The following is a 22076-nucleotide window of genomic DNA, read 5'->3' as shown; positions in this document are numbered from 1 at the left end:
TTGGAGGTCAAGATACTTTATGTAAGGCTTCTAATAATTAAATGACGTAAGAATTTGAGATGTCTATGTTTGGAGAGGTCAAGTTCTTTGTGATTTTGAAAGTACATCAAATGAAATATGGTATATACATCACTCAGTCAAAGTATGTAAAGGAGACACTAAAAACTTTTGGATTGAAATATTTCAAGCCAGTAAGTACACCTATGGTGATAGGACATAAATGGAAGTTGTTGATAAAGGGAGAGATTTCAATACAAAGAATTATTTTCTTTTTGGTATTTTGTTGGTCTTACTGATTAAGTCTAGTCAGTTTGGTTTGCCATCAATGCCAAAGAGAGAAATTGTTGAAAATAGGTTGATATAAGTATGATAAATGTGTTTCAATCATTTTTTCCCACTGATGTCAAACTTGCTACTTGTTGGTAAGACAATTTCTTATATAATTTAAGTACTATCATTTATTTGATTGATGAAGAGGATTTGATCAAATGAGGTAACAATAGCACCTAGAGGAAAGATTAAGTTATGATATGAAAAGGAGTACAATAATAAGTTAAGATAGTGATATTATAGTGCACTGATAATCTACTTAAGGTTGCAAAGGTTGGATTACATTGAGTAAGTCTAGAAGAACAAGTTAAATGAAATTTTCTTGCCAATCTTGATCAAGTTGACAACAGGTGCCAACCAAAGTTGGTGTAAGCCGAGCAAAAAATTAGTTGGAGCCTAGCAAAGTCAATTTTAGTGTAAGTTGAGTGAAACAGTGTAAGTCGAGTAAAGTTTAGTTGATGTCGAGCACTAGTAAACTTTAGTTTGTGCTAAGTGTTTTGACATTGGATGCCAAGCAACGCAGTATGTGTCGAGCACTAGAAGCCAGTTAATGTTGAGTGTCAACATTATAAGAAAGATCAAGAATTTGATGAATCTGAGCTGACAAGTTTGATTTCTTGGATTATGTGAACCGAGTAGAAGATAAGGTTGATGAGCTTGTGGCACAGAATTCATGGTGAACCATTTTAAGGGTGAATTCAAAGAGAAATGAAGGAGAAGTTTCTATAAGGGAATGAAATGAAATGAGGGGTAGATTCATTGAATCTTACCTAATCTAACCTAACCCTAAAATGGATCATGGAGGATGAATGACAAAATATCTTAATTCTCTTTTTATAGAGATGGTTGGTCAGAAGCAAGGGTTGTCATGTTAGTCTAGGGTATTGCTTCATTCAGTAAACAAAGAGAAGAGACTACATTGGCAAACAAAGCAAGAAGGCTTGAGGGTATGGATGCTTGAAGGGTTAACAAGCTATCAAAGCTAAAGTGTATGAAAGCTAAGCAGAATGGAGGACTAAAACAAAGATCTATAATCTACAAGTGTGTTATAAGTTGTTATCATATCAAGCCTTATTGTTACTCTCTAATCATTGTATCAGTCTAGGATAAATCATTTGGATTAAGGTTGACCTAATAGTCATTTGTAAATCTTTTAATCGGGTGACATTCCAAGTGAATGATCTAAAGTCCTCTAAAAAGGCTCACTCTTAACAAGGTGATTGAAATACTTTAACCAGGTCACATTTAACAATGTGCATTGTAACCTTTAATAGAGTTTTCCTTTCATAGGGCATCACTTCAGAAGAGTGAGAATGAGTAGCATGTTACTAGTGATTTTTTCCAAATTGGGTTTTCACGTTAAATCATTGTGTCAAATGTGTTATTGAATCTATTATATTTCATGTTTACATTTCTACAAATTGATTTGATAGTAACTTACAAGTTTGAGTGATTGCATAATATAAAGGATGCATGCATGATGAAAATATTTTATGGATATGGGTTCACTAAGCTATGAAAAGTTTTATTTGTACATCTGGATCCTGGATAACTAATTCACCCCCCATCTCATTTATTTTAAATAATTCCAACAAAAACTACTTTTTTGTATCAAATAATGAATTTAATAATTACATGGGGGAAAGAGTAAGAGAAGGCAAAAGATATTATATATGAAGCTTGCTAGAAAGAGAGAATGTTTGTATTTTAGAGTTATGTAGGAGAGACCGAGAGAGGGGGGGAGAAGTAGATAGTGATAAATGGAGAAGAGAGGGGAAATGGAGCTGAGAGAGAGAGAGAGAGAGAGAGAGAGAGAGAGAGAGAGAGAGAGAGAGAAGTGTATTGAAGAGATAAAGATATATATGGAGTAATAGAGAGATATAGGCAAAGAGATTTAGATAAAGACACTGGAAACTATCTTCATTGCTCGAGTGAGCTCGACAGACACTAACTAGTAAAGACTTGACATTTTGTGTAACATCAAAGACAATATACAATTGAACAATTGTTTTCAACAATCTCTCTCTTTCTCATTGATGGAAATACATCTCATAATACAATGAAATCTTAGAGCAAACATAGAAGTAAGGAAAATATCCTTGGTTTCATTTTGATTCTCATCCTTGAGAACTCCCTGTGACATCAACTTCTCCTTCTAGAGTGATTCTCTGATTATAGTTTCTCCCTCTATCAACAAACTCTTCCTTTTTTGACATCTCATGCCAAAAACATAAATAATCATAATTTTTTTTTATATTGATAGAAAACTCTCCTTCTTTGACATCCCATGCCAAAGACAACATAATCAATAGAATTCCCATGTACCTAATGTACTGATTCATATGCAATCTATTGTTTACAATACTGCATTAACTTGAGTGATCTTCAACATGCTTGGTCGATGTATCATTAAAATTTGATTAGTGAGCTTCAGATAGGGGAATGACCCTGAGCTTATCTCTTAAATACAAAAATGCATTCTTAGGTAATGGCTTGGTGAATATGTATGCAATCTATTCTTTTGTATTCACATATTCCATTCTTACTTCCTTGTCTTGCCCCAATTCTCTTAAGAAATGATACTTTATTGCAATGCACTTGGTTTTGGTATGCATCATAGGATTCTTGGAAATGTTAATTGCACTGGTGTTATCATAGAAAACAATAAATGGATCCTTGATATCTTCCTTCAGAACTATCAATAATTGTTTGAACCAAACAATATTTGAACAATTGACTGCTACAACAATATATTATACTTATGCTATTGACTGAAAGATACATTTTTGCTTCTTGCTTGTCCAAGATACTATCTTCTTTCCAAGAAAGAATGCTCCTCCACTAATGCTTTTTCTATCATCAATCCTTCCTACCCAATCAACATCAATGAATGCTTTCAATTCAAAGTTTCCTCCTTTCTTATACCACAAACCATAATTTTCAGTACCCTTTAGATACCTCATGATTCTTTTTATTTCCATCATGTGATTTTCTTTTGGATTAGCAAATAATCTTGCCACCATTCCAACTACTAATGCTATATTAGGTCTTTTATATACCACATATTGAAGTTTTCCAATCATTGATTTCTATGTAGTTTGATCTACCTCCTTATCTTTATCTCTCCCACTACCTTTCTCTATTTATTTCTCCCCTATCCTTATAGTTTTATCTCTATTTTTATATTTCCTACCTTTCCTTATCTCCCTCTCCCCCAAATCTCTCTCATTACCCTTCTAGACACTCTCTTTTTCATCCAAGCTCCCTATGACTTCCTTTAACCCATTTGAAAACATAATGCATGTCCTAAGGTGTCCAAAGGTCCCTTAACACATCTCCACTCATTTGAATGGATTAAAAGAGGTCATAAGGTAGCTTATGACACATTTTGGTGTATTAGATCATATAATGTGTCTCTTAAGTGATCTTAGGACCCCTTAGCACATATAATATGATTTAATGGGTCAAAACGGGTCATAGTGTTTTCTTTAGCCTCTTTTAACCCATTCAATCACATAAAGTGTGTCGTAAGGGATCTAAGGACCCCTTATCACACATAATACAATAAAAATGTTTAAAAGGGGTCATAGGGGGGGAGTGTGTGTGTGTGAGAGAGAGAGAGAGAGAGAGAGATAATGTAGGAGAGAGAGAGAGAGAGAGAGAGAGAGAGAGAGAGAGAGAGAGAGGGAAAAAGATGGGGAATATAAAAATAGAAATATTTATTTAAAATTAATTTTTTGTAGAAATAATTCTAAATTATAATATTTATTAAAATTGCATTTATATATTAATTTATTTTACATTTTATTAAAAAATAAATAAAGAGATAGAAAGGAGGATTGTGAGGAAGTGAGTTAGTAGAAAATAAGGAGAGATAGAGATAGGAAGTGTGTGTGTGTGTGTGTGTGTGTGTGTGTGTGTGTGTGAGAGAGAGAGAGAGAGAGAGATTTCCCTCTCTATCTACCCCTTCCCTATTTCTCTTCCTTTGTCTATACCTCCCTCCCCAAGAAACCTAATGCCTATCCTCCTCTTTTGTATTAGATTACATCTCTCTATATTTCCTTCACCTCATCTTCATAGGGTTTAGGGTGCAAGATCAATGGTACAAAGTATAGGTCTTATAAACAATCATATCATTTTAGATAGCCTAGCTATAGTGTTGGCCCAAACCCTAACAAAATTATCAAATTTCATTCCTTACCATAACTATAATCTAATCTTACTCCCAATAACTTTTATATCCCTAATGAAAACCCTTACCCTAACCCTAAGAGAGGTGTGGGTGAGAAAGGGGGGTAAGGGAGAGGGAGAGAGAGAAAGATAAGTGAGAAATAGGGAAAGAATGGAAATAGGCAAAGAGTATAAGATGGGAAAGGAGATAGGGAGAAATGACAATTTTTTTAGGGCATATAGTTAAGAGAAAGAGAGAGAAAGGGATAGGGAGATGAGGAAGAGAGGGAAAGAGTGAGAGATGGGGAGAGAGGTGGGGAAGAAGGAAAAATGACTAAGATTTTAGGGATTATGGTTATAGGGCTTTGGGTTTAGGTTAGAGAGCTTGATGAACCACCCTCTCTCTCGCTATTTGTGTGACTCTTTCATATGTGTGTGTGTGTGTGTGCGCGCTTTTCTAATATTCCCAAACATTGGTAGAAAGTGGCAAAGAAGATAAAACCCCAAATGAGTAAGATATCTCAAACTAATGGTTAGATATCACAATAGTCATCTTTAAGGAAAAGAAATATGCACACCTCTACATGATGTCATTTTAAATATGCAGTTCTATATTGAACTACAAGACATTTTTCACCACACCCAAACCTAGTTGGTAATATGTACTCATTTTTCTCATTTGATATTATCTCATTTTAAAAGTTGGATATCACAACCTTCATCTTTAGGTGAAAGAGGTATGTGCACCTTGATAGGGTTTGGTTGTAAATATGAAGTACTAGGGTGAGCTACATCTCATGTCTTTCAAGATACACAAATTTAGTTCTATGATGATGTAAGGCGTTGACTTCTACATCCATCTTATTCTTGGAGTAAATGTCATATCTATAATTACTTCTTAATGTTTCATCCAAAATCCTCTCCTAATGATTTGAACATTTGTCTTGTGATATCCTAGAAAAACACAAAATGTAGAACAATTTTTCTTGGGTCGCATATACTCATATGGGATAACCTGAATCCATACTATAATATACTTAGCCTTTATATGTATGCCCAATTTGTATGATCCATACTATTTCTCTACCATTAGCTCACATATTCCTAGATTTTATTAAGATGTATCTTTTCGCTATAAAAATGATTTGGCAATGCAACCATTTGAATTAGTAGCAACACAAGAAATGATAAAAAAAGATAAATATCACAAGAGACCTAGATTTATTACCTATCAAGGAGAAACAAAAGAGAGAAATTATTATTGAAATAACAACTTCTATTATAAATAAATATATCAAAGAAATGATCCCTCAATATTACAATTTGAAGATGAGGTGGCCTATCTAGATTTGTACAATTGAAATTTTGAAGTTTCTAAAGATGAAGAAACTAAAAGATAATTCAAAGAACAATTAAACGATTGAATTATCTTTGTAAGAGATTTAATAGCTCCAAATAGAATTTAGAATAATCTTTTAAGTTTGATAACTTTAAGATTAACAACTTGATATAATAATTTTGAAGCTATTATTTTGTGTCAAATAATAAATCAAAATTTGATTCTTATGTACATAAATATTGTAATAATAAATATCTTAATAAATTTAGACCAATTAAATTCAATGATCATTCTTATTTATGAATTATTATTTAACCATTACTAAAAAAAATCTATTCAATGATCTATTTTGTTAGTGTAAATAAGTATTTACTTATTACACTTACTTAAGTTTACTTAGGTTTATGCATTATTTAATTATTTTTCATTATTTTATTTGTGAGACACTTAGGAGTTTGTGCATTTTTATGAGTTCTCATGATGACATCGCAGGGGTCTGCACCTCTTTTAAGCACATGTTGTCTACAACACAAGAATCTTCTACACACATATGACACTTTGTCATTCTTATCCATTCATTTATAATGTTGGATAAGGTGCTTAGTTGTCTTACCTTCTGGTTGTTTCTAGAGACATCCTAGGTGCTTCCTGAGAGGCCTTTATATACAGGCACTCCTAGTGTACTCTTAATCATGGCATATTGAATACATTGTCATTCTGATCATACTCTCTCTTTGGTCTACTATGTGCTTGTGTTTGAGTTCTTAGTTTTTGGATGAATTTTGCTATTCTTACATGGTATCAAAGTAACTTGGAGATTTTCTCATCACATAGTCGTTCGAGACCACGCTTGCTTCAACACCTCAGCTCGAATCTGGAGTGCTGCGAAAATTGGGAGCATCTAGAGCCAGATCTGACCTCGCCATTGCGTCCAAAATGTTGAACCGGTGAAAATTGACTATAAACTCGGCTACCTTGGCCTAAAGTCGATCATGAGGCAAAAAAATTCGCAAATCAGAACCCAGAGGCCCCGATTTGCAATGAGGATATGGTCATTTTTTGCAGATTCAATTGATTTATTTCAGATCTGCAATTTTATTTTCCGTCAGAATATTTGCAGAAATTTGGAAAAAAAAAATTTAGCAAACCCAGGTTGTGACACCTCAAATCTGCCATTTGGAGGAATTTACTATTGTCGTAGGGCATATTATATTATTTTCATATCGTGGCCATACTGCATAACCCAACGGCCTTACTACAACATATTTTCGGCAAAGAGAACCACCAGACCGACATCTACTTTACCCACCATGACTAGCTTGGCACACCTCTTCCGGCAACCTATTTGCTTTAACTTTCGCGAGTTCAAGGTTTTATAAAACGCAGAGCGCCCATCCACATTGCATGTGGGATACTACTTTGTGATTCTGGCAGCATTGAGGCAAAACCCAACGATGGCAATCATCCCACCTCCTGCCCGCATAAATCCCTCTGAGTCCAACGAGCGCAAAGTTAAACCGGCCAATTTCCTTTTTTCGGCTAGGCGTCATTAGTACAGTTCTCCGGCGTCGTTGCAAACTTTCTCGAGCGCCCATACCTCTCCAAGCCCGCAAACTCGCGACTTCTGGCATTCGTTTTAAAGTTTTCGGCATGATTATATTTATCCGGTGGATATTTAAAATAACTTCCGCACAATGCAAAGTTCTTCCCGCTTGGTTTTTTCAACTGCTCATTCTGCGACACGTGGATCGTCTTTCTTTTGCTGCGTGGCATCTTCTCATAGAGCCACATCGCTTGCTGACCACCCAGACGCCTTCCAACACGTGCACTGCTATCGACCTTTTGCCAAGTCAGTAGATTTGACCGGGACTGCCACGTCACTAGTGGAACCCGGAGTTTCCTTGCCAGGTCATCTTATGACACATGACACGTGTTCATCCGTACAATACGGACACATACAGTCATCTCCCACGTCAACCAGAGCATTGATTTTTTGCCGATGTCAATAGAATACTGTCTTAAATTTGATGGTTGTTTGACCGTCATTTTCAAGCGATTTACTACTGCAGTGATGGTCGTTTGACCATCAAATTTAGACTCACAATTTTTTTGATCCAGACCCCTCTTCAGATTGCTTTTCAGTTTGGCAGCCTAACTTCACAAGCTCATATCTCGAACATCTAGACTTGCAATATTTTTTCAAATTGGGTAGAATTTCTTGAATTTTTCAATGGTGGTGTTGTTTTCTGGTTTTGGTTTACAAATTTGCAGAAATTGCATTTTTTGGCAACTGTACCTGCATAATCCTACGTTTTGCAACTTCACAAGCTCCCTACGGGCACATCTGGTCACTTTTTTAGGTTCTATTTTTTTGAAATGTGTATTTTTTCATCTAATTTCTAGATCTGAAGTCAGATTCTAGGGTTGTGTGGACCAATTTCTCACTTTCAGAATTAGGTCTTTTTCAACATTGTAAGCTTTGATTCTCTTTCAGAATTGTTGTAAAACTAAGCTATAGTGCTTAAGTGAAAGATTTAAGCCTTATAAGGCAGTTGTAAAAGCAAAATCAGAAAGTCCACTTTATTGTAAACACACTACTTATAAAGTGCCAAAAGCATCTTTTTGGGGGGGTCTTTTGATTGAGTGAAAAGCGGGGGTGTGTATTGTGTTTTTAGTGTCTCTATTTTGTGCTCTTTTCATTTTTGCATCATGGGTTTTAATGTCCTCTAACTTCACACAACTATTCTACATGGAAAGATATTGCATGGAGTAGATTAATGGAAAAAGGATATAGTCTTTATGTTGATGGTACAATTACCAAACCTACTAATGCTAAAAAACTCATTGAATGGCAAAGACAAGACCGACAGGCCTTAGGAGTAATCAAGAGCTGTGTACATGGGGATCTTCTCTTTCACATAAAAAATTGTTCAAACTCTAAAGAAGCTTGGGACAAACTTGAACAGTTGTATGGTAAGGTGGATGAAGAAAAGGGATTTCAGATTGAAGATGATCTACTTCTCTTGGATCCTAAGAATTATGACACAATTCAGGATTACATCATCAAAGTCAATGAGTATAGGGCACTTCTTAAAGATTGTGGAAATCCCATGAAGGATGACAGGTTGATTCATCACATCCTGAAGAGGCTACCTTCTGAGTATGCTAACTTTGTTTCGAGTTTTAATACTCACAAGTTGACCATGGGATCTGCTTACCTCAAGCCTTTCTTTGATGCATTTGCAGACATGTTGATTGTTGAACAATCTCACTTGGTGGATTTTGGACTTCTCAAGTCATCTAAGACCAAATCCTTGGTGGCTAGTGATGATCACAAATCAAGTCAAGGAGGGAAAAGAAACAACAAGAAGAAGCAGTGGAAGTAGAAATCACAATCTGAGACACAACAATCCTCCTCTCAACAAGGCGGTTCTTCTTCAAACAAAAAGGGAAGTAATGAAAAGAAGGAAAAAAATTTTGGTGCATACTGCAAAAAGCCAAATCATGACGAGCATCATTACAAGACAAAAAGAATCGATGAGTTAGAAAATCTACTCAAGAAGAACAAGATTCAAGTGCCAGGTACTTCCAAGGATTCAACTCCAACCTCTTCAAAAGGTAAAGGTCAAGCACTTATGGCAAACACAAGTTCTTCTTCGGAATGGATACTTGACTCAAGTGCCTCTTACCATATGGGTTCATCAAAGGAAGACTTTTCTTCAATGAAGCAGTCAAAGGTACCACACATCTTCGTGGGAGATGATGCTAAGATGGAAGTTCAAGGGAAAGGACATGTGGAAATGGAAAATGGGGAATTCAAAGACGTTCTCTATGATTCATTGGTAGCAGTCGGGAAAGTCAATGATGACAAGAGGCTTTATTCCTTCTCCCACTTTGTGCCTAAGAGTCCTTCCCAAGCCTTGTTAACTCACTCTACTTCAAACATCAACCTATGGCATGAGCGGTTTGGTCACCCTAACTTCGGCTCTCTTCAACAACTTTGCTCTAAACATATGGTCAAAGGTCTACCTAATATCAACTTTTCTAAGGGAGAATGTTCATCTTGTTCAGTGGATATGAATCTCAAGGAGAAGTATGATAAAGGGAAGTCTTCTCGAGCTCCAGTTGTTCTTCAGCTAGTTCACATGGTATTAGCAAGACCCTTTGCAGTGACTTCAGTCAGCCAAGGCTGCTACATACTCACATTTGTTGATGACTTTTCGAGATTCACTTGGGTCTTCTTCCTTCATCATAAGAATGAAGTGGTTCATAAGCTTCGAGACTTCAAGACTCATGTTGAACACAAGTCAAGGAAAGCCATCAAAGTACTAAGGGTGGACAATGAGAATAGATATGTAGACAGAAGACTTAAGAACTTTTGCAAAATTGAGGGGATCGATCTTCAAAATTCACTAGCATTCAGTCCGCACAAGACAGATGTTGCAGCTATGAGGATTAGGACTCTCAAGACCATGGCAAGTTGCATGATAAAGGCCAAGTCTCTCAATCCTACACTTGAAGTTGAAGTCATTAGCAATGCTGCTCACATACTTAATAGGTCTCCTCATCCAGCCTTAGATGGCAAGATTCCTTTTGAGGCATGGTCCGACAAAAAATCAGTTGTCAGTCACCTTAGAGTCTTCGGTTGTCTAGCATGGGCAAACCTTTCTTCCAGGAGTTGCAAGGCACCAGCACCTAGGCCTTGTACCTTCATCGGTTATGAAGACAATGTGAAGGCTTACAAACTTATGGATCTAGAGACTCATGAGATTTTTTTGGAGAAGGATGTTCACTTTGAGGAAAGTTCTCCTAGCTTATCCTCTAATCCTCTACGCACATCATACACAGTGGAAACTGATAGTGACACCAGCGATAGTGCTTCAACAGGTTCAGACAAATGGGGTTCTATCGACAGTTGTAGTGAGAGGTCACCTTAGTCTAGTCTACATGCTTATATTGCCACAGTGAAAGGTCCAACATAGCATGGTACATCTCGTCTTCCACCTACAGCTTTAGTTGACTTGCGAGACAAACTTGAGGACTTGCATCTTCTCATTGATGAAGTTGATCCTTCTATAGTTGTTATGAGGGCTCACTCTAACCCTCATGTCCATTCTCTACATGATCAATCTTCACAGGTTGGCATGATTGTGGATCCTTATGAACAACAATTATTGGAGGTCTCTTTGTCAGTTGAGGAGACAGATGGTTTAGTGGAATAGGTTCAACAGACATCCTTAACGGATCTGCATTCATTCTTTTCAGCACAGTTGGAAGGGGTGAACCTCAGCATCAGTACAGGGATACTTGAGCAGGTTTTAGGGCCAACATACATCTTCAGGAGTGTACCTTTGCCATTGTTTCTTCTTAAGGGGAGGAACACTATTCTGCATTCATGGACCAGCTTCTTCATTGGAGCGGCTTTCACTTGTTGGCATTCTTCTTTTGGGGGGGGAGCCTATTTTGTCTCTCTTCCTTCTTCCATTCTCTTCTATATATATTGGATGTATGTTGTAATAGGGGGGTCTTGATTACTCCATCCATGATGCATCCTTCTTTATCTCTCTTTTTGGGGGAGGTTTTTTCCCATGAGGTTTTCCCTCTTTCTCCGCTTTATGAGAGATTTGCATTTCCTTATATACATGGGTACCTAATATGGCCTAGTAGTCGAGACCCATTATGCATCTTCGTCCTAGTTCGTAAGCTTAAGAGCATTCCCCTAAGTTGCACTTAAGGGAGGGTGTTGGTGTAAATAAGTATTTACTTATTACACTTACTTAAGTTTACTTAGGTTTATGCATTATTTAATTATTTTGCATTATTTTATTTGTGAGACACTTAGGAGTTTGTGCATTCTTATGAGTTGTCATGATGACATCACAAGGGTCCGCACCTCTTTTAAGCACATGTTGTCTACAACACAAGAATCTTATACACACATATGACACTTTGTCATTCTTATCCATTCATCTAGAATGTTGGATAAGGTGCTTAGTTGTCTTATCTTCTGGTTGTTTCTAGAGAAATTTTAGGTGCTTCCTGAGAGGCTTTTATATACAGGCACTCCTAGTGTACTTTTAATCATGGCATATTGAATACATTGTCATTATGATCATACTCTCTCTTTGGTCTACTGTGTGCTTGTGTTTGAGTTCTTAGTTCCTAGGTGAATTTTGCCCTTAGGCAAATTCTTACATATTTTCTTAAAAATAAATTATATAATATAGTTGTATATAAATAATATAGTATTTATATAGATAATAACTATATATAAATTACACTTGAATAGTTATTTCTCATAAATAAAATAAAATTCAAAAGCACTATCAAAATAAATATTTACATTATAAAACTATGACATGTAGGTGTATCTAATTATTTTAGTTATTATAAGTAGTTTATTATGAAAAATATAAAATGATTTGTTTTATTTTATTTTAACAAATATAATTAATACTAATACTAGTATGTAAATTAAATTAAATATTATCTAAATTTATTTATTTATTTGTAGAAACTAAATAGTTCTATATATTTATAATTATATAAAGTATTATGTATAATAAAAATATATAATTAATATAAAAATAATCATAAATTTAAAATCCAAGTGATGTATTTACATATTTCGTGCAAGCGGGCAAGTATCTATTAAAATAGAATTCTTTTAAGGGCATTTGATTTTCAATTAATAAATCTATTTTGAACTTTTTGTTAGCTCCGTTACTGTAGCCACCAGTTGGCATGCATTGAGTTTGGAATGGGATCATACTTAACATGGCATGATTTTTGGTGCGGTTGTGTGTGTTTTATGAGTCTAAATGCCCATCCATATCGCCCTACTTCCACACTATGCACACATTTGCCAACATAGTTGCATGCAACTACTTTGGTGGAGATGTATTCCAAATGTGGAAGCATTCCCACAACATTATCATAGAATACAAACTTTATAAGATACTTAGGGTCCGTTTGGTTCTAGGAAGATGACAGGAATTGGCTTTTCCAAAACCCAGATTTGAAAATTTGTGCCTTTGTTTCAAAATTTGCAAAATGGAATTAGCATATGGGACTTCAAATTTTGCCTCAAAACCAAGTTTTTCAACTTCCTACTAAAAGTAGGAATTGAAAATCAAACCTGGTTTTGTTTTTTAAGGAGTGTAAAAACAATAGATTGGAATACTTTTTGAAATTTGCCTTCAACTCCAAGCTTACGCATAAAAATGTGTCTTTGCACGCATCTTCCGAGTGAAACAAATGGTTTCAGTAAAATCCCAAAAATCGGAATGAAGATATACAAAACCTTGATTTGGCTAAACCAAGGTTGTAGAAATCCAAGTTTTTTAAATTCCACGAACCAAACAGACCCTTGGAGAAGTGCATCCTATAAATTATTAGCTAATATCCAAAGTTCAAACTTAAACTTTTTCTTCGTTCTTGTTTTTAAAGTTCTATATAATGATATTTGTTTTAGAATTATATATATATATATATATATATATATATATATATATATATGATCTACTCAAGTACTCTACCCCAATCTCCTATTTTTGAAAATTAGTCCTACTAGTACATGTACTACTTTCCAAATTCTCCAAGTCTCTCGCCTAGTGGTTACTGTTAAATCATCAAAAATAATTATTTTATTGTTATAAATTCATAGTTAACAAAGATTATGAACAAAAACTATTAGACAAAAGGGTAATTGCAATGATTGCGCCATTTCCCTATCTCATCCCTCATAAACCTTGTTTATTACAAAAGGTTGGTAATACTCACTATTTTTCTTAGTTTTATAGTAAATCAAGTTTTGATCACATCTGACTAAAAGAAGAGAATCTATAGGACACTGCATTTGAGTTGTCCATTTAGCTATTATGAATGGGCAATAATTCTCTTTGAACTATTAAATTCACCTATCTATTTCGAAGAGAATATGAATAGGATCTTTAGATAACATCCAAAAAATTATGTATTTATATATGATATTCTTATTTTCAATAAAACTTTAGATGCCACTATAGTCATCTCAAGACTTTTTACTCTATTGCATTAGAGTACATCTTGTATCTTTATCTAATAAATCTTCAATTAAAAGCTTCTAATTCTAACTATATAACTAGCTTGAAAGGGAAAATTGGGACTTGAACACACTTCCTCATAAAGGGGAGAATACAAGGGAGAATACACATGAAAGACTAGTTTTAAAAAATATTAATATTAATTATAGAAAGCAATTTATCATTTAAAACCTACGATTTATGGTCTTCTACATATTTTGCAAAACTATCAAACTCTATAATGATGTTATCACTCAATGGAATAACTATTCATGTTTAATTTTAGCATTACAATCTTCATCATACGTAGTCCCATTGATGTATAATAAATTTTCATGGTTTGCATATCATATGCATTCACTGCAACTGTATGAAAACAATCATCTCTATTCAATATCATTACCAAAACAAAAATATTCCTTGTATTCAGCTATTTTAGGTTACGGACCAGGGAATGGATGCCTTTTCAAGATCAATGGATCAAAATCAATAAAACACAACCAACAAATTTTGTTGAAAATACTAGTAATAGAAAATAATATAGATCAACTATATCTCAAACCAGATTCCTAACAAAACTTAAAAGTTCTTTAACAATTCCTTAAATCAAAATGTATACATATCTAACTCCCTTATTATGGTAGAACTAAGAAATTATAGGCTTGTTGGACGATAACATAGAGTACCTACAGATCACATAGCTAGGGCAAATATGGTGGAACCTTGGCAAAAGTTGACAAATGAATATGAGTTTTGATATTGAAAATTATCATAACTTATAGAGAAGGGATCAAATTTCCACAATCCATTGTATTACATTGATTTGTTTCTGGATTCAATTGTGTAAAGATTTTTACCATCAACATTTCGAACCACACTAGGTGATCCATTATCAAGATGAAAGAGAGCAAGAGATGCAAGAGACTTTGTTTGATCTCTTTCGTATTGATGATGGATCACGTAGTGTGGTTCGAAACGTTGATGGTAAAAATCTTTACACAAACGAACCTAGAAACAAATCAATGTAATTATAGAGAGTTCTTTACATATGCATATTACCTTTTCTATTCTCAGGACGCTGAATCCACTCTATGCCAAATAACTGTGGGAGCGGTTTACTTATACACGCTATGTCGCTTGAGGATATGATAAACACCGAATCTTACGTATACAAACTTGTGAGCTAATGTGATACCTATCCTAAATTATAAAAACATAGGAAGAATATTGTGCATATGGCTAACGGTGTATTGAGCTCACTAATTGGCAGGAATCTCTTTCTTCCCATGCTCCCCTCAACATATGAAAGTATATCCACGATACCAAAACCAGATAATGTGATGCAATTAATGGGATAATAAGTTTGGACTCTTTCTTTGGTGGGTGTAGCCCAATATTCAGTGAACCCTGTTAGATCTTTGTGCCTTCTGTTATACTTATGTTTGCTTTATTCCTTTACATTATTGGTTATAATTTGCATGTAACTGTTAGATTTAAGTCCTTTAACCCTAACATGTCAATTATCCATAGAGTAATCCATGAGGTGTTCGTCCAGCCCCTTCATAAATGGGACAAGTTCAACTATTAACTGGAGAAACAGTTTTAGAAGATTTCCAGAATATAAATCTAATGAAGCTTCCATGTCAATTTGGCTAAGTATCGAAATTACTTTAGAGTCCCCATAAAGAGGACATTATGCTTTCCGACAACACAGGTATTAAATGCGTACCCCAAATGTCTACAATTCTGACTCACAAATGTATTGAGTTATTGATTACAATAGCTTCGGATATTAACATGCTGACTATTCAAACAGTTAAAAACACAATAGGATTTGGTGCAAGTAGCATTTGATCACCTTAAGAAGTCAACGATAGGAGTTGGTTAGGTGATTCACTATTGAGCTTAACGATAATTATGTAAAAGAGATTGAAAATAGAACAATATGTTGAAGCAAGATCAGTTTCTAAATTTCTAATCTTATGAGGCACGACTGAATGAATTAGAGTCTAAACACAGATTTTTGTAGACATGTTGGTATATAAGTCTCTAATATGCACACAGATTGGCAACAAGGCTCTATAGAGCAATATCACACCAAAACGGACCAGCCTTTTCTAAGGATTGTTAGCGCTTCATTGAAACTTGTGGTATAACACAAAGCGGAACGACATTTAAGGTATAACACTTGTTCCAATTTGAAGCGGAAGCTCCCTGTGAAAGGGTGAAAAAGAAAAAAATAGTTTCTGCAACCAGAAGTTACAAATAAAGCTAGAACTAGCATGACTTTATTGTGTGGTGTAAGAAAGCTTGAACAAAAACCTATATTTTAGTTCTTGGACTTGGGCATAAGGCTGGTCGGCATTTCCACTACACGAGGTTTTCTAGTTTTTAACTAATGCTAACATGGAAAACTAAAAAGACAGCAAACACACCCACTTCTTAGCTGAAGAGAAACTAAAATGCACGAGTCTAGACACAATTAAGTAATAGGAATCAAATAATCTTCTAGAAAGGCACAATTGCCAACTTCATAGGAACCTGCAATACAGATCTTGCCGATCAAACAAAGTGAATCTATTTATAGCACACATGCACAAGATTTCACAAATAACTTTGTACAGAAACTTTACCAGCAAATAGACATCAAATTCTAATGAGAATATGAAGTCAAATGGCACCTAATAAGTTTTTTTACAAGGTTTGCATGTGATATATTGAAGTAAAAAGCATGTTGTAGTAATCTAGACCATAGATGTACTCCTGGCAGAGTACTCTCCGAGATGCAAAAACTGGCTGACTTTTTTGGCCTGGCAAGCTTTTACGACTTTTACTGGTGCTAAAAACTTATTGATTTTTTGGCAAAAAGCTTGGCAAGTTTATGCGAAAAATGCAAAGAGGTTTTGTTAAAAACTCAATTGTAGTTTTATAAGAGCACTTAAAGCAAAGAAACGGCCCAAATTAATTTCATTTCACTTATTCACTTGCATTTCGCTGAGGGAAAAATAGCCTTCCAAACACTTGCAAACTGATTTCTATCGATTTGAAGGGATTTGAGGCAGATTTGAATCAAAGCTTAAAATACAAATTAGTCCACAAATATCAAATATAATACCTAAATAAAAAATATTCAAAATAAAGATAACACAATATAAAAAAAATCTTACGGAAGATCATCCAAAAATAACATGTTCTCAAATTGATGATCTTGAAGCTCCTCTCAAAATAGTCACTCTAGAATAGAAGAAAACAAAACGCAAATCCAACTGAAAATAGTGGCAGTGATATGTAAATACTTCGTAGCACTTCTGGAGTATTGCACATCTACAGCAGCATCTGTAATCTCTAACCTTTGCAATCTCTCAAAAAGTAGCAAAGTTGTGATCTGTTTTAGTGTTGGCATTAAAATCTAGCTATATAATTTGAATCTCTAAAGTAAGATCGTCTGCATGATCAATGTATTGATCTCTGTCACCACCTCTTTACCATCCAGCATATTCCTGGCAACAATACATCACTGGCATGCAAAATTCATACTGTACCTAGTCCTCAAATATATACAAGAGAGGAATGTCAAGAAGGTGGTTTACCATAGCCTTGTTTAATTCAAACTTGTCTTTAAGGATCCTAATATGGTGATGACCTCATCATGAATCCAAATGAAAAACATATATTGATATGTCCAAGTGAATGCTTCGTCCTTCCTTCCACTCACTGCTACTCCCATTTCAGCTAGTTTCATGGGACCAAGCACAAGAGCATATTTCAATTTTTTCACCAGATCTTCGTAAGGTTGGAGATCAGGTGAAAGTGATAGAGGTAGGGAGGCACTTTCCCGGTTTTTGCAGTTGTCATTGATGTCAAGATTCGGTTTTAGCAGTGAATGGTTTTATTTCGGTTGATGTGATATTGACAGATAACAGCTATGACAACGGTCACCCAATCACAACTACAAATTTTGTATTTACAAGGATCAGCATTATCGAAGGGATTACAGGATCCACACGTTTGCCAACGGGATCATCTTTTTCTACCAATGAATGGTATATAAGGACTTCTACATACCAAGGCTACATGCGATTTATGACGTGATATGTGAATTTGTATTATGTCAATTGCAAAGACTGTATTTTGGTATTGGTGAAGATCCGAAAGAATGCAAAACACTGTGAACTGTCATCTGTGCAGATGATGATGCATGCCTTTCAGCATTATCGACAGGATTACAGGATCCACACATTCCGCACTTTCATACTTGGTTAGCTGACAGGATCATCTTTTTCTACCGATAAATGGTATGTAAGGACTTCTACTTACCAAGACTACGTGCAATATGTGAATTTGTATTATGTGAATTGTGAAGACTGTATTTTTGTATCGTTGAAGATCTGAAAGAATGCAAAACACTGTGAACTGTCATCTGTGCAGATGATGATGCATGCCTTTCAGTGATAATTATGTCCTGTGATAAGGTCCACAATAGTTTTTTTTTTATTTGCTTTTTTAGAATTAATAATTTTTCAGGTGTGTAAAAACATTATTATATGCAAAATTTGTCATTTTTATTTAATAGAGACCATGTTGAAAAAATCAAACATTATTTAATATTTTCCATCAGACAGTGAAAAGCAGAACTGAGATAATGAAAAATGAAAAACCGATCAACATTCAAGGTCTTACAGAATCATGCAAGGTTTGGCGTTGCTTTTTACTTTTTAAGAAACCCTATGGATAACAGCTACGCCAGTGTAAAGGAACAACATTCATTACAAAAAAAAGTGCAAAACAGACCTTTTGTTAGTTTGTCAATATTTTGGGGAGAGCTCCTGTAATAAAGCACTTAGAGGTCTAGTCTCCCCCCAGCCCATGTGGTGTCGGACAACATGCCGTGCCAGCATTACCAGTCATGTTAAAAAGTTTACCCAGCACACTGGAGTTTAAGGGGTGCTATAAATGATTCCTGCAGTCTAGGAAAAAAAATTAGACAATATTTTTACTCAGAGTTGTGAAATCTTGTGCATGAATGATGATTTGTTACAATGAATGCTATTTCATTGTTCAACTATGTATGCTATGTGCACTGATAATCTAAGTTACTTGATTGCCCCCACAGCATTCCCTGGCTTCGGTTCAAGGCAAAATACAAGAGAGGAACTGCCCTACATTCACCAAGTGTCTAGCTTATAAGAAGCAGAGGACAGATTCAGAGCAAATCTTCCAAAGAATCTTTAAAATTTGACTTAATCATAGAAAATGAAAATATATGTCAGTAGATGAAATTTTATTTGCTTGCCTGAAAGTTTTTATAATTAAATTTAAGCTCCCATGGAAGATCACAGCACTAGCCAGGGCTGAATACACTTAATAACGACATTAACACCAGAAGAGTAATTTAGTAATTTACTCAGTTACCCTAGAGTTGGGATTCAAAAACATCCTAATGCAACTATTTTCCACTCTATATTTTTAAACTAAGTTACCAATGCTGGTTATGATACTGATGCTGATGCTGATGCTGATGCAGGTGTGGTGTGCTGATACGCAGATGCACAGTATTGTTTTTTGGGGGATTTTGAATGCGTTTGGGTGCGTGCATATATATATATATATATATATGTGTGTGTGTGTGTGTGTGTGTGTGTGTGTGAGTGTGTAGTATATACTATAATTTATGTATGCAAAGAAATGCAAGAAATATACAAAAATAAATCATTCCATAGGCATGATACTTCACCATTGATTGTTCATATTGAAATAACCAGTAATGTCTAATTAGTAAATTACTCAAGTTCAAGATTCCAATCCAATTCAAATTACAAAATCAAAACACAGTTCATGGTTCAATGTCAATCAAGAGTCAATGCTCAAGATTCACAAATCAAATTCAGTCAATCAGAATCATAAGGATTCTCAAAAAAATTCACATTCTCATCATCTCCTTCTGCTGCAAGACTTGCAAGTTCATTTGAACCAAACATGGTTCTAGTTGTGCTAGATGCACGTGCCATGATGTTATCAACATCATCATCTATCATCACAATAAGATCCTGAAGTGTTGCATCCATGTTTGTACATTCAGGGGCTACATCCCAAAAGCTTGGTTGACCCTTCCTTGTATCCATCCTCCTTATGTGAGAAAAGATGCAAGTTGGTATGTATATAAACCAAGTCCTCAGCTTTCTTTGAGCCCAACCGATTGTGCTCCACAAAATGGATATAGGAGTATGTACTCCAATTCCGTTCAGCAGCAGAAGAACTTGCAACCTGGATAGTATTCATAGAATTTAACATACAAATGAAAAGCAAATTAAAAAATTTTAAACAAAAAATAAATGAAAACTTACTTGTGAGAGAATCTTGACTGCAAGAGGTTGTAAATTCTTGAATGGTTGACCATATATGTACCACCATGTGATAGCTCCCATGTCATTTTGGTCGTTTAATGCATATGGAGTAAGTTTCGATCCTGAAGCAAATAAGCCAAATTTTAGCTTCACCTTTTTGTGCATTTCATCATCTGCGAAGAGTGTTGCAAATGCAATGTACCATCCAATAGCAACTTCTTCATCCGCATATGGTGCAACTCTATCTAGCATAGAAAGTATTTCTTGGCTATAGTACCTTGGAGATAAGGCATATGCAAAGAGGTGCAATGGCGTAGTCATCTTTTCCCAACAATGATAAATGATTGCCTCCACATTATTGCACAAGGCTTCACATTTTGTGGTCTCATGTGCTTGTATGGAAAGCTTTACCTTCTCTACCATGGTGTCCATGCCATTGTACACATCCCCCAAGCAAGGTGCATCTGTATCAGCAAAGTGTAGCATAGTCATGATAGGCTCGATGAAATCCAATACAAATTGCACACAAGCCCATGAATGCTCATCCAAGACCATACCCTTAACTTCAAGGCTCTCTCTGAATTTGATGCCTTCCATACACCCCATTGGTTACAAATAACCATTTGGCTCTATGTCATTCACACCTTGAGGAGTTGTCTCATAACAACAATATGAAATGCAAATTTGGTCTCGGCAACCTAAGTTAGTTGACAATATGACAACAAATATAAAAAAAAGTTATAAACAAGTAATAATTTGATAATTGAACATGAATATAAATAAATGAAACTAACTAATTACAATTTTAAATTTACCTTCAACAACTCCAACTTGAAGAATGATTTGAATATGGATTATGACATGTGGTGGTTTGTCACAAACATTTGTATCTCCTCTCCCTCTTGCTATATTTGCTTCACCCAATCTAATTGGGTGCCAATTTGTTGCATGACCAAGTTAAGAGAGTGTACGGTACATGGTGTCCAAAAAATATGGTCGTATCGAGACTCAACCAAAGCACCTGCACCCCTACAATTCTTGGCATTATTTGTGACCACCTGGATCACATTCTCACTACACACTAGATTGCCTCAATGAGAATTCTAGAAATAAATTGTGAATCCTTAATTTGTCCTTCACAATCAATCACCCTCAAAAACATTGCACCTTTGGGGGACATTGCAATCACATTAATCAATAGTCAGTTTCTTGTGTCTTTCCATCCATCAAACACAATAGTTATACTAGAAGTTTTCCAAGAATTCCTAATTGGTTGAAGAGCTTTGTCTATAGAAATCTGTTTTTTTGGCAAAAGAGTAGTACACAACTTTTCAAACCCAGGGCTAATGTAATCAGTTAGATGTTTCGAGGATAAAACATGATCGGTGGGCACATTCACTTTGCTCTTTGTGGATGAAGGTTTATACAAACTTGTTTTTTATTTGCTCACTAAACGATCAACAACTTCTTGTTCTTTTATAAATTTGGCTAACTGTGCATCGCTCATCCTTTTTCCATCTTTGCTTCCCTTGCACAATGTATTTCCTTTACTAGTAGGGCCCATAAAATGAGTTGTGACCCAAGAATATGAGTTGTTGAATGGTTTACTATGACATACATTGCATTTCCAAATAAGGGCCCACCTCCTGAAACCTATGATAATCTTGTGGTGTAATGGAGATGCCACATCAATATTGAAGTTATCACTTCATTCACCTTGCCCTATTGCTGAACTTTGACTACCAATAGTGGTCATTCTTACAAAATACAAACTATGAATCTAATAAGAAAATTTAAAAATTAAATTAAAAATATTTAAATAAACTATGA

General features: G+C 35.1%; 1 protein-coding gene across 2 annotated transcripts; it reads right to left on the bottom strand.

The window, feature by feature from the left end:
- Window positions 1-19657: 19657 nt before the first annotated feature.
- Window positions 19658-21874, bottom strand: LOC149562908 (uncharacterized). Of its 2 annotated transcripts, none has more exons than XM_089826358.1 (3): window positions 20804-21874; window positions 20247-20710; window positions 19658-20166 (listed from the first exon to the last, which is right to left on the bottom strand). In XM_089826358.1, the coding sequence occupies exons 1-3, from the start codon at window positions 20850-20852 to the stop codon at window positions 19978-19980; spliced, it is 702 nt and encodes a 233-aa protein (XP_089682484.1). In that variant the 5' UTR covers window positions 20853-21874; the 3' UTR covers window positions 19658-19977. The 2 variants fall into 2 exon arrangements, with proteins under 2 accessions (XP_089682484.1, XP_089682483.1); XM_089826357.1 differs by having other exon boundaries at window positions 20247-20944; window positions 21062-21200.
- Between the last annotated feature and the right edge of the window lie 202 nt (window positions 21875-22076).

This window comes from Cupressus sempervirens, chromosome 4 (assembly GCF_028749045.1).
Source record: "Cupressus sempervirens isolate cs-2001-9-10 chromosome 4, ASM2874904v1, whole genome shotgun sequence".
In the NCBI taxonomy this organism is placed as follows: Eukaryota; Viridiplantae; Streptophyta; class Pinopsida; order Cupressales; family Cupressaceae; genus Cupressus; species Cupressus sempervirens.
The sequence above is the reverse complement of the archived record's forward strand: the minus strand, read 5'-3'. Positions and strand labels throughout refer to the sequence as shown.